This window comes from Triturus cristatus, chromosome 2_1 (assembly GCF_964204655.1).
Source record: "Triturus cristatus chromosome 2_1, aTriCri1.1, whole genome shotgun sequence".
Classification (NCBI taxonomy): domain Eukaryota; kingdom Metazoa; phylum Chordata; class Amphibia; order Caudata; family Salamandridae; genus Triturus; species Triturus cristatus.
In genome coordinates, this window is record NC_140581.1 from 286,185,953 (window position 1) to 286,198,524 (window position 12,572).

Consider the following 12,572-nt stretch of genomic DNA (forward strand, 5'->3'; position numbering starts at 1 on the left):
CATTCAACCCACGGCATACATGGCGAACTACCAGCAGACCAAAAAGGTTGTGGAGGAGAAAGAGTATAACCTTGTGCACACATACTGAGGATTGAAAAAAAAACAAGAAAATACAATCAATAGAACAAATTTCACTGACAATGGTATATCACAAATTATAACTAATTAAAATAGTCACAGCAGTCCAGCAGGTAGTGTTGGAATGAAAATGGCACAATGAAAATAAATGTGTAGTTAAAATTGAGTGAAAAATGAACTGCAGTGAAACTATGAATATTATCCAAATAGAATATACTAATGTAAACCAGAAGATGGCGAAGTTGAACTAATCTTAGATTATGTAGTGAAGCAATGCAGTCGAAGAAAATATAGAGTGAAGCATTAATAAAGAAAAAAAATCACCCTTAAAAACTTCACATAAAAGTCATGCACATATCTTCACATAAGGGTAATGCACATATCAATATAAATCGATGTCCGATTTTTAAAATTGTAGACTGCGCTGCACAGAAATAAAAGAACAAAAAATTCAAAAATAGTTCTTTATATTCCGTCGAAAATTAGTCTTATATCCGCCAGGAGTTGAAGAAAAGAGTAAAAGGAAAAAATAAATAAATAAATAAATAAATACCTTAAACTTTCCTTTATTAATTCGACACTTCAAATCGGCATGATGAACAGATGAAACGCTTTCCGCAGACAAATAATGTGACAGCCGAATGAACAAAGTGCCGGAAGAAGATGGCTGCTTGACGTATTACGTAGAACGTACAATCCGGAAGACAGCGTCACAAATGTAGTCAGAAAGAACGTTCCTCCTGGGAAGTCCACTGGAGAAGTTGGAATGCAGTTGAAGAATCTGAGGAGAATTAGGTGAGTGAAGCGTTGGTTATGTTTGAAACATAACAAGTTGACAGATGCTCGCAACGGCAAATGCTCCGCACTTCTGAAACAGATGAATGCTCGCACTGGCAGATGCTCCGCACTTTTAAAGTAAACCACAAATGCTTCGAGTAGAAACGTTTTTTCTCCTCTATGGTGCGTCCAATTTACAATTTTCACGCCAAACAATTCCCAGACAGCGAAAACAAAAGGAAAATCCACAACTCTTTTGAAATCCGAATGAGCTGTGAGAAGCTCAATGAAGGTCAACACGAAATTACAGGAAATAGTAACCTTGAATATCCAATATGTAGCGTAGTATAGTCTTGAATGAAAACAAGGATAAAAAAAAATCCAAGAAAATAAATCCAAGTAACGGGTTCAATAGTTAGATGCTTCCTTAGATCGTCGCCAAATTGTTATGAAGAATTATAACTCAGGAATATATTTAAAAGAAGTTTAATCCAAATAAAAAGGAGGCACCGCCGGTTACAAGACTGTGCAACTGCCTCTCTCTTGATTCCTGGGACCGATCAGATGTTCTATTCTAGAACAAACTGATCGTGCCATGAATCAAGGGTTTGGATAATAACAGAGAAGGAAGCTCATGCATGCAAGCACGAGAAAAACATCTAAAGGTAAATGTAACACAGTTAATGACACATACATGAATTGTTTTTACTGCGTTTTAACACGTGAAATGCTTAAATTAGCCAAAGTGGGCCTAAATCAGGCCTACTGGACCACCTGTTTGCGTTTTCATTTCAGTACAACCTGCACACAGATTAAAATGTGTTTTCTTTCTCTATTTCTCTGCCTGTGCACTGAGAGACTCAGAAATGACTTTCACTAATGTATTAAATAAATATCAGTTAGCTAAACTATATTGGTTGGTCTGTAACATTTATTAAACAATATTATTTTGTGTTCTTGATATTCCTGGAGAGAGGGATTCACGACTGTACATAATTGAAGGCACATCTTTTGTGTCAGACGAAGTTGTTGTTAATATTTTTTTAACATGCTTTTGTTCTCTGAGAAAAGCATAGCATAGCATATTAATTAGTTGCAGAGTACAGGTTATTGAAACCGTTTGATTATATTGGTTGTTTATCCAGTGTAGCTTTGTCACATCACAGTGACTGTATGGTTTCTCTGTCCACAGCTATCCCTAGAAGCAGACTCCTAAGTCAGACCTATTTATAGGTTGTTTAAGACTTCCTGGCCCCTTTATAGAACAGACTTATTACAGTGTGTTTATTAATCTGCACATAGAATATTCACATGTTCTTTCCTGCCTTTAACTGAGTAGCCCCTATGAAATATTGCACAACATTTACTTTGTGCCTCACCGTAATAGGTTCTGGCAATTGACTAGACTAGAGCTCTAACTCTGCTCCCAAGGATGTTTTGTATTTTGGTTACTTGGTTTGATTGACTTACAAATGCCAGAAATTACCTCCGAAATGTGGCTACATTGCAGTGTCATACCAGCATGCTGAAGGTGTTTCCCACCATGTTTTGGACAATACAGTCACCTTTTGGTGAATGTCCACAGCCATTTAATTGCAGGCTTTCAGTTATATCTACCAGGCACAGCAGTAGTGCAGTCTGCCTAGAGTTATGTCTGCCAGGCATTGCGAGGGACCAGTCTGCCTAGGTTGGGTCACTGCTCAGATGGCACATCTAAACCACAAGTGGTCCAAATTACTCACAATTTTTTGGTAGCACTTCTGGTTCCACCATCCTTGGTATCGACCCTTAAAGCATCTTAAAATCTAGCAACAAGAATCTGCTAATCTAATAAATACTCCAACCTTGCAAGATTTAATCAAAGATGGGCTAATGTCCATCAATGTTTGTGTCATGTCTATTTGTACTGTGCCAATAAATATAACCCATGATTTACATACTGATCATATATACAGCATTGTTAACAAGGTTCCCTTGGAAAATGTTCAATAAATGTAAGGCATTGTTAGGCTCTGATTCCCCCAAAAGTTGACTTTGTAGAGAAAAAATAGAGTTACCAAGATGTGTGTGTTCTTGTCTGGAAAAGGCATTAGAAGTATTCTGTTAGCAAACAGAGGCATTGGGAACTAGAGGCAGGTACAAGGGAAACAACTAGGGGTTGGCAAAGGGAAATCTTTGCTTGTAAAGACGGGAAAAGTCACACACCTCACCTAGGCAAATGTAAGCAAAGATTCCTGACTTCACCACAGTAAAGATTCTTTATCCAAAGCTGCAAAGCTATGCTGTTTTTAATTCACAAGAAGATGTACAGAACATCCTATCACTAAAGAAGCACTGGCAGCAGTAGCTGGATCTCAGAGGACAGTGCATGGGGATGGCTCATACACAAGAAGCATACTGCCTATAGGCTAATAGTTTTATTTTGATGGGAGTGGTGCTAGAGGTGAGGTAGTATGAATATGACTCGTTACAACGCAAGTCATTATATCGTGTGGCATTACAACACGGTCGTTACAACGACCGTGTTGTTACCATGCAATGCCATTACATCGACTTGCAGTAGATGGCGTGCTGACATTAGAAATGTATAATTTACTATTCCAACTCCAGCCTACGTAACACTAGGGAAGGTGTTGAATAGTAAACTATACCATTCCTAATGTTAGCGCGCCATCTACTGCAAGTCGATGTAATGACTTGCGTAGTAATGGCTTTGCGTGGTAACCACGCGGTCATTCTAACGACCTTGTTGTAATGGAATTGTGGTGTGATGACCGCGATGTAAAGGTCGTCTCCCGGTAGGACACAAGAGGTGCTGTGGTGGTCAATGATGTGGATGGCAGCCAAGTGGCAGCAAGTCAGTAAGGTCATTTTTCTGTTAGTATGAAAGGCAGCTGTAGTAGAAGTACTCATCATGGGCCCACACCCCAATGCCTGGAACGACGCCTGGTGGCCCCATGCCCTCGGAAACCCACTCACCCCCACGGACCACGCACGCAACCTTGGAATCGTCCTGGACTCCGAGCTCAAGATGGACCGCCAGATCAACTCTGTCGCATCCTCCTTCTTCCACACCCTCCGCCTCCTACGTAAGACCTTCAAATGAATCCCCCTCAAGAACAGAAAGGCCGTCTCTCACACCCTCGTCACCAGCAGACTCGACTACAGCAACTCACTCTAGGCCGGAATAAACAAAAACCTCACCTGCAAGCTACAAAACATCCAGAACGCCGCCGCAAGACTGGTCCTCAACCTGCAAAAGACACTGCCATATCTCCCAGCACCTGCGCACACTCCACTGTCTCCCCATCGAGGCTAGAATCACCTTCAAGATTCTCACCCACGCACACAAAGCCCTCCACAACACCAGACCAGTATACCTGACCAACCGACTCAAATTCCACGCTCCTTCTCCTTCCTCGCGGCCAGAGCCTGGAACACCCTACCACTCCACCCCAGACAAACAACATTACTCCCCATCTTCATGAGAAACCACAAAACTTGGCTCTTTGACAGACCCCTCTTTGATGGACTGGAACCTGCACCTCCTCAGCGATTTGAGACCCTCACGGGTGAGTAGTCGCACTTAACACATGATTGATTGATAGATAGTTGCTATGTTTATAACTTGGTAATGTTGCAAAAAATGAACAATGTTGTGAGTCATCTGACTTTACAACTTTGCATACCCCCTACAAACAACCTCACTGGGCCATTCTGCATTTGGGCCCTCAAATCTCCTTTTCTTAAAAGGTTAAGCTGGGCTCTCTTAAGAGCCCTGGTGTAGGGCTGTCCCCATGGGTATCCACAGCGATTCCCTCTGATTCGATCTGTTAATAGGAGGCACTCTACTGTGTGGACTGGTCCAGTTTTATTTGTTAAGTGCTCATAATGCAGTCTCCTAACCAGCTTGTTTATTATTATTTTTAGATGTGACGATCCAGTACCCCCAGTTCCATGGTCACTCGTACATGACTTTCGAGCCGCTGAAAAACTCCTACAAGTCATTCGAAATCACCATTGAATTCAGGGTGAGTACAACAACAAACAAAAAACACAAGCATACACTGTCACATTCTCGCGTATGTGGTAGCAACCTTCTTTCAGAACAAGATTATAAACCCAAGAACCAACCCAATCTGCCTCCTAGGCCAGGGTAATCTTAATAAGCATCGCAGTGGTCCCGTGGGAGTCATTTGAAACATTATCCTATGTGGTAAGTCAAAGGTAATGAAATCAATCAAAAGATAAGTTAGTATTGATACATTGGCCGTCATACAGTGATCGAATCAAAGAACATTCCAAACCTCTTTATCTCTTCTTTGCAGTAGTGTAATTTTATATCAGATTTACAGGTGCAATAAACAAAGTGACAAAAGTGCAAACCAGAGAATGCTCAGGAAAGTGAAAATAAACATATGCAAGTTTGTATAAAAACACTGTACACAACATAACATTGATGTCATAACTCTAGACAGTATGGAGTTTGTTTTCACTTTCACAGGATATTCCAGTGAGAAAAAATCATAGTTCAACCAAGTGTGGTAAATAATTTAATTACCGGGACTTAATTTGATGCGGAAAATCTATAATAATAGCTCAGTAAAATAAGAGGCAGAATCCGTGGTATTAGAGGTTCAGAACGGGTTTTATTCCTATACAAAGGAACATAATTCGAATTATGGGCCTTCTATTCCATCACCACGAGAGTTCAGGAAGGAAGGAACATATATTATTGACAGATAAGCAGTTTTATAGAAAATACATTACAATGAAACAGATGCAAGAGGCGTAACAGCTGATAAGAGGTGCATACGTAGCTAATAGAGGGCGTAATTTAATAAACGTCATCATACATGATGTAATATGTGGGTGGATCCATAAGAGAATCCTGCAATGTCAGCAGAAATAGTTGGCAGAGATGCGCGCGCAGCCGCATGACGTGTGATTGACGTGCAACTAGAGGGAGAATGGGACTTGACATTTAGCTCTATATGTGGAGACAGAAGTCTGGGGTTATGTCAACCTAATCCCAAATCATATCTAATATCCTATGTTTAAAGAACAGTGTTATCCAAAAAGAGAGGTCTCTTAGGATAGAATCTTATTCTATACTGACTATACTGACTGTTAGTGCGTGTACAAGCGTCTAAGTGTCTACACTAGATGCGAGGGGGTAGGAATATTCCATGGTAACAGGGCTATGAATTACTTGCATGAGGGCAGCGAGGCCTGGCCCTTTGCACGGTAGCTGGAGGAATGTTTACCTAAACTACCAGACAGGAATGCATCGGATGAGGAGCGGAGCAGAGCAGATAATCTTGAAGATGAAATACAGTTTTTGGCAGGCAGATAGGCCGACAGGCCGAGTCAGGCACCGTTAGCCGCGCAGGGAGTAGGACAAAGTTCATGGATACAGATGCGAGCTCAGACTGGAGCTTTCAGAGGCAGAAGGCAGGAAAAGGCTTAATGGCAGAATCAGGGCCTACTCGCCTGGACTGTAAAATGGGATAAGTGAACCATATAAAGCCGGTGGCCTTTCATACTTAGGAATAGAATATCCGGCCCATTCATGGCGGATCTGAAAGAGGACATGTTGACGGTGGACGCACATGTGTTTGCGTCTTCATAACTGGAACTGGAGGGAACATACATGTACTTGTGATTTATACATGAAACCGTTGGGGTCCAAGATAGGGGACATAACCGACCATAAAAATCCATATTTCCACATTCCCTCCTTGTCCCCTACTTGCCCTTAGGAGATATCAATCTTCATCAATCCATCGATCTGTTCATATAACATCATTTGTTCTTCTTTCTTCTTCCGGGATCTTGAACGAAAACTTGGATGTGGGATACACGAGGTGGCACATAGACCACAAATCGCTGGCCCACATTGTAGACATAAGCAGCAACTGAATAGTATGAGGAAGCCAATACCTAGGAAGGATAGTATTCTCCATCCCCAGGCTGACAACACGCCCCAGAACCAACCGGACCAAGTCCAGGTGCCTGGATTCTGGTGTATCTGGCTTACAATCTTATGAAGGCGGGTTATGGCTTTATATACTGACGGCGAATTTTCTGGTATGAAAATGCAACAACTTGATCCGATGACCCTACAAGCTCCGCCCCTATCGGCCAGGATGACGTCAAGGACAAGACGATTTTGAAGCACAACAATCCGCATAGCAGACTGCTCTTCTGTCAAATTGCCTAAGGCGGAAATAGTTTCGTTCACTACTGCTTCAAGGGTTCTGGTTAATCTACGTATCAACTTACTATTAGTGACTGTACCTATATAAGGAAAGAAGCCTTTATTGAAATCTGTGTATTTCTCCCATGCTGTTTCAGTGTAATCGACTATTGGGAGATCTCTCTGCTGTCTATTGTGTACTAAATGAGTATTTCTATGATAATCAGGAGGAGCTAGGAAAACAGGTGGTAGAAGGAATGCTATGTAACAGGTACCATCCCAATCTAAAGGTAGGCGTATATATGCGGTCTGGCCACATATAAAGTAGGAATGACGAGAAGCTCTAAATGTAGACTTGCCTTGATCACTGAATTTTATCACAGTGGTGCATTTACTATGGCCCATGTGTATGGAGCCATTCTTTCTTATGCATAGTTCCCCTTTAACTGGGAATACGGACATGGCGGGCAAGATTGGTGTAGCTTCAGATTCAACGTTCAGGATCATGAGGTTAAGTGTAAAATTACCTAATCCATATACTTCATTTTCTAGATCAGTTCCTGTTCTTTTGGGAAGTCCCTCCTTGTTAGGGTAGCAGACTTTAAGCATAACTAAGTTCAGGTTTCCCCATACCCAGTTGTCTTGATAAACTGCTAAGTTTGAATCTAAGGAATTAATTAAACTAAACCATGCTCCACAGGAGCCATTGTGTGTGAACGGATATGGAAAGAGGGGCAAAACACCCTTATAGTTCTGATAGGGAGGGAGTCGGCCACATATCCAACAATTTGTAGCATTGCTAGTCTGATGGGAATGATGTAACATACTAATAAAAGTGTTGTTGCGCAGCGCAAATCTATATGCCAACTCATGCGGGGGTAATTCACTAAAAGAATGTTCAGCAGTAACATTGTAAACATGTTTAGAAATAGGATAATATATGTGCAACAATATACTTGCAGCGATTATTAAAAGACATAAGAAAAATAAAATTAATAACGTCACTGTGCAATGACTACGCAGTGATTTACAGTACGCATGTTTTTTCAACTTCATTTGATTATTTCTTTCTCTATTCCGGTCCAGAGGATACATGTCAGAGACAAATTCAACCGATTCACCTTGGAGAGGACTTAAACAATCAAATTGTCTGACTGACTGGACCTCAATTTTAGTCTGTATAGTTCTGAGTTCGTTTGCTCAACCAAAGGGAGCTTTGAGTCTGTCTTTGAAGAAACACAGGGTTTAGTCCCTATATCGGATGGTAGTCCATGAAATTTCTTGATATGACTCGAATGTATCCAGCCTTTGCGACCTTCGATCTTCACGGCTGTCCTCGTGGTGAGCAGAACAAGTTGAGGCGATTTCCACCTAGGATCCAGCTGAGTCTTCCGGTCAAAATTCCGCACTAACACCAAGTCCCCGGGAACTACGTCATGGGGTTTCACCTCGGTGTTGTCGGGAAAGGCTGCAGCTACCTGTGAACGACAAGATTGTAGTGCAGACATCAAGGAAGCCAGGTAATCTGTCAGCATATTACAGTCAACGTCAGTTATTTTACGAGGTATAGGCGTCCCCCACATATTTGGTGGTCTACCGAAGATCACCTCATACGGGGATAGCCCTGTTCGAGAATGTGCTACCATTCTCATGTAAAAGAGTGCGACTGGTAAGGCTACTACTCAATCGACACCTTTCTGTCTACATATTTTGGACAATCTAATTTTCAGAGTTTGATTATGTCGTTCCACGAGACCTGCTGCCTCGGGGTGTCGGACACAGTGAAATCTCCATTGATAACCTAACAAAAGTGAAACGTGTTTCATTAGTTCGGATGAGAACGGCTGGCCGTTATCTGAGTAGACAGCACGTGGTAAACCGTACCGTGGGAAGAATTCTCGAACTAACTGTTTGGCAGTAGTCGGGGCAGTGTAATCTGAAACCGGGTATGCTTCTGTCCAACGGGAAAGAGCACAAACAACTACAAGAACATATTTGACCCTCGACATCGTTCCATCTGGATATAATCCATCTGGAGGACTTCAAAAGGGTGATCAGGGGGCTGAAATCCACCCTGTTCTACGGGAATGCTTTTACCTGGGTTAAACTGACAACAGATCATACAGGTACGAACTTTTTGTTTAGCTGCTGCTCGTAAATGTTTGTTGAACCAAATGTGTTGAATGCTGTCTAGCATAGCCTTTTCTCCTAGGTGCGCTGGACTATGTATTGTATTAATGATAACTTGGACCATTGAATCGGGAAGAAACCATATAGATTTTTCCTTCGTCATCCATCCCTGATCAGTTTGGATCCCTCCTAATTCAGTCCATTTCATTATTTCTTCTGGTGTAGCATGTGTCTGTATGTCAATTACGTCAAGAGCGGGATCCTTAACCGTCATGCAATGTGTTGGTGTCAGAACTATTGTCTTTGTCATGTCAGATGTGTGAGTTTTATTCTGAGCAGTCTGTTTAGCTGTTCTGTCAGCTAGGTCATTGCCTTGGGAAATGATATCAGTAACTTTCGTATGAGCTTTACATTTCATAATTGATATTGCAGTGGGTAGATGTATTGCATCTAATAAGGCATGAATGAGGGGTCCGTGCTGAATGTGGGCACCGTGAGAAGTTAAATAACCTCTCTCTCGCCACAGTACGCCGAAGTCATGTACAACTCCGAATGCATAACGCGAATCTGTGTATATGTTGACTTTCTTATTTGTGGCTTGAATACAGGCTTGTGTCAGAGCGATGAGCTCTGCTGCTTGAGCTGACAAGGTATTAATACAATTTGTTTCAATGACTTCAGTGTCTGTTGTGACTGCATACGCGGCCACTAGCTCTCCTGTACTTGTTCTCATACATGAACCATCTACATACAACGTCAGGTCTGGATCTGTCAATGGGACGTCTGTCAAGTCTTGTCTGGGTTTCGTCGTGATAGTAATAACTTCAATACAATCATGTGCTAGTGGGTCTGTTCCGTTTACTGGCAAAAGTGTGGCAGGATTCAATGTACTACAACGTCTGATTTCTATGTGTGGCTGAAACAATGTTAGTTCGTAACCGGTGAGTCTTGCTATAGTCAAGTGTTGTGTTTGCGTGCGGTTCAAGAGAACCTCTACTGCGTGTGGTACTTGTACTGTCAATGGATGTCCTAACACTATGGCATCGCTTTGTCTGATTGCTAAAGCTGTCGCTGCCACTGACTTCAGGCACGCAGGCAGAGCCTGAGCTACGGGATCTAGTGTACTAGAAAAATAAGCACATGGTTTGTGTGATCCTACTTGTTCCTGTGTGAGTACTGACAAAGCAGTACCTTCGCGTTTTGTAACAAAGAGTGTAAACTGTTTACTGTAACATGGTGTTGCTAGGACAGGTGCTTGACATAAAGCTTTCTTTAAACTTTCAAAGGCGTGTGTATGTTCTTGAGTCCAAGGGAGGACAGTCGATGTGGCCGCCTCCTGTGTTGTCAACTGAATAAGTGGTTTTGCTAGAAATGCATACTGAGGGATCCACTGCCTACAATATGAAGTGAGGCCTATAAAAGCCCGCACCTCCTTTTGTGTCTTGGGTACTGACATGTTATCAATTAACTGTATGCGGTCGGGTGTAAGCTGCCTTCCCTCCTTGGACAGCGAGTGACCAAGGTAAACAACTCGCTGGACACAGAATTGCAGCTTAGAAGGGGACACCTTGTGCCCCTTTTCGGCCAAAAAATGTAAAACCGTCAGTGAGGCTTTTTCACATTCAAGTTCGCTTCTAGCGGTGATCAGCAGATCATCGACATATTGAAGCAGGGCAGTGTTGACTGGCATGTGGATACTGTCAAGTTCTCGTTTCAGTGCTTGGCTATAGATGCTGGGGCTTTCTGTGAATCCTTGAGGTGCGCGTGTGAATTTAAAGCTTCGTCCATTTAAACTAAATCCGAACAAGTATTGGCTTTCCGGATCTATTGGGACGCTAAAAAAGGCATTCTTGAGATCAATTACAGTAAAGAATGTTGCTTCGGAATCAATGGCTGTCAGTAATGAAGAAATGTCTGGAACTACAGGGTATTGTGGTACAATACATTTATTTAATTCGCGCAGATCAATAACCAATCGATATACTGGCGGGGCTTTTGGATCAGTTCGTTTAAGAATCGGAATTATCGGGGAATTACATACATTGGAGTCGGTTTCCACAACCACTCCTTGGGTAATAAGCTCGTCAATGATTTGCAGTAAAGCCACTACAGCATCTGGGGGTAACTTGTATTGTCGCATTCGTGGTAGTACCACTCCTGTCTTTAGTGTGACTCGATATGGTGTAATGTTCATGCAACCAACATCTGTAGGGCCTTGTGCCCATAAATGTGTGGGTAAAGTCTGCAGTCGGTGATCCATGTCTCGGGACACATAGTGCCCTTTGAAATCACGTAAAAACAATCTTACTCCTTCCGGAGAACAACATATTATAGCTCCTAGAGCTTTCAATGTTTTTATACCTAACAGGTTTTCTGGACATGATTTAGTAAGCAATAAATCTGTAGTTCGTGTCAAAGGACCAATCGTAAGGGGAAGAGGTTGTGATACTTCGTTAATGATAGGTTTTCCTGAAAAACCAAGGGAAATATTCTGTGAGCCTGAGAGGGGTGCCCCTGGAACTTCACTACGTTTTATGGTTGTTCGGCTTGCCCCTGTATCAAGTAAAAAATTTCTATCCTGGCCTAATAGTTCACTGTATACATAAGGTCCTTCTTGATCTACAGGGACCTCGATAAGGGGTAAGCCAACCTCCCTCTCTAGGCTGTTTCATGAGTATCGTTGATAATCAGGGTAGTCATACTGTGCAGTCTGGTACATCTGTCGTGTCGTTGTTGGTGTGGCAGCAATAGGCTGCGGTGGTGGAGCTGGCATAGACTGTTGCGGAGCTGGCATGGCCTGTGCATGCTGCGGAGCTCCTAGTTGGTTCTGATCCTGTCTAAGTGGCCGCGGTCTTTCTTTTGTATTACCTATGGCAATATTATGTTTTAAAACTGGACAATCGTGTACATAATGACCTGGCTGTTTACAATAGTTGCATGTCCCTTTTACAGAAACTGCTGAAACACTGGACTGTGTCATACCCTTTTTATGACCGTCAGCTGGAACTGTCTGGGAAACTAGCATTTTCATTTTCGTGTCTTTCATGCGTCTTTGTTCATGTTCTTGTTCCTCTCTAATTCTATTGTGATGGTACTGTAGCATTTGTAACATTTGTGACGGAGTGTTACCTTGCCAGGTACTCTCGAATTTCAATACTCTATTCTTAACTTGGGGCAGGGCATTTTCAACTAATTTTGTCACAAACAGATGTGGATAAGATTCGCTACTTGCTTTTATTCCACTATTTATACCAAAACATTTTTCGAATCGGGCATAAAAGTCACTAGTGTCTTCATCTTGCTTTTGTTTACAGGCTGAGATTGCACCCCAGTCTTCCTTTTTCGTAGTTAATAAACGTGGCAGTACCTGTACTAGTAAACCTGGTAG

At 42.1% G+C, this 12,572-nt stretch overlaps 1 protein-coding gene across 2 annotated transcripts in view; it reads left to right on the top strand.

The window, feature by feature from the left end:
* Positions 1-12,572, top strand: part of EGFLAM (EGF like, fibronectin type III and laminin G domains) — a 699,898-nt gene that overhangs the window by 470,604 nt on the left and 216,722 nt on the right. For both annotated transcript variants that reach the window (XM_085631113.1, XM_085631115.1), the window contains exon 10: positions 4,786-4,886. In XM_085631113.1, the coding sequence (XP_085487239.1) occupies positions 4,786-4,886 (101 nt within the window). The remainder of the gene's footprint in view (positions 1-4,785; positions 4,887-12,572) is intronic.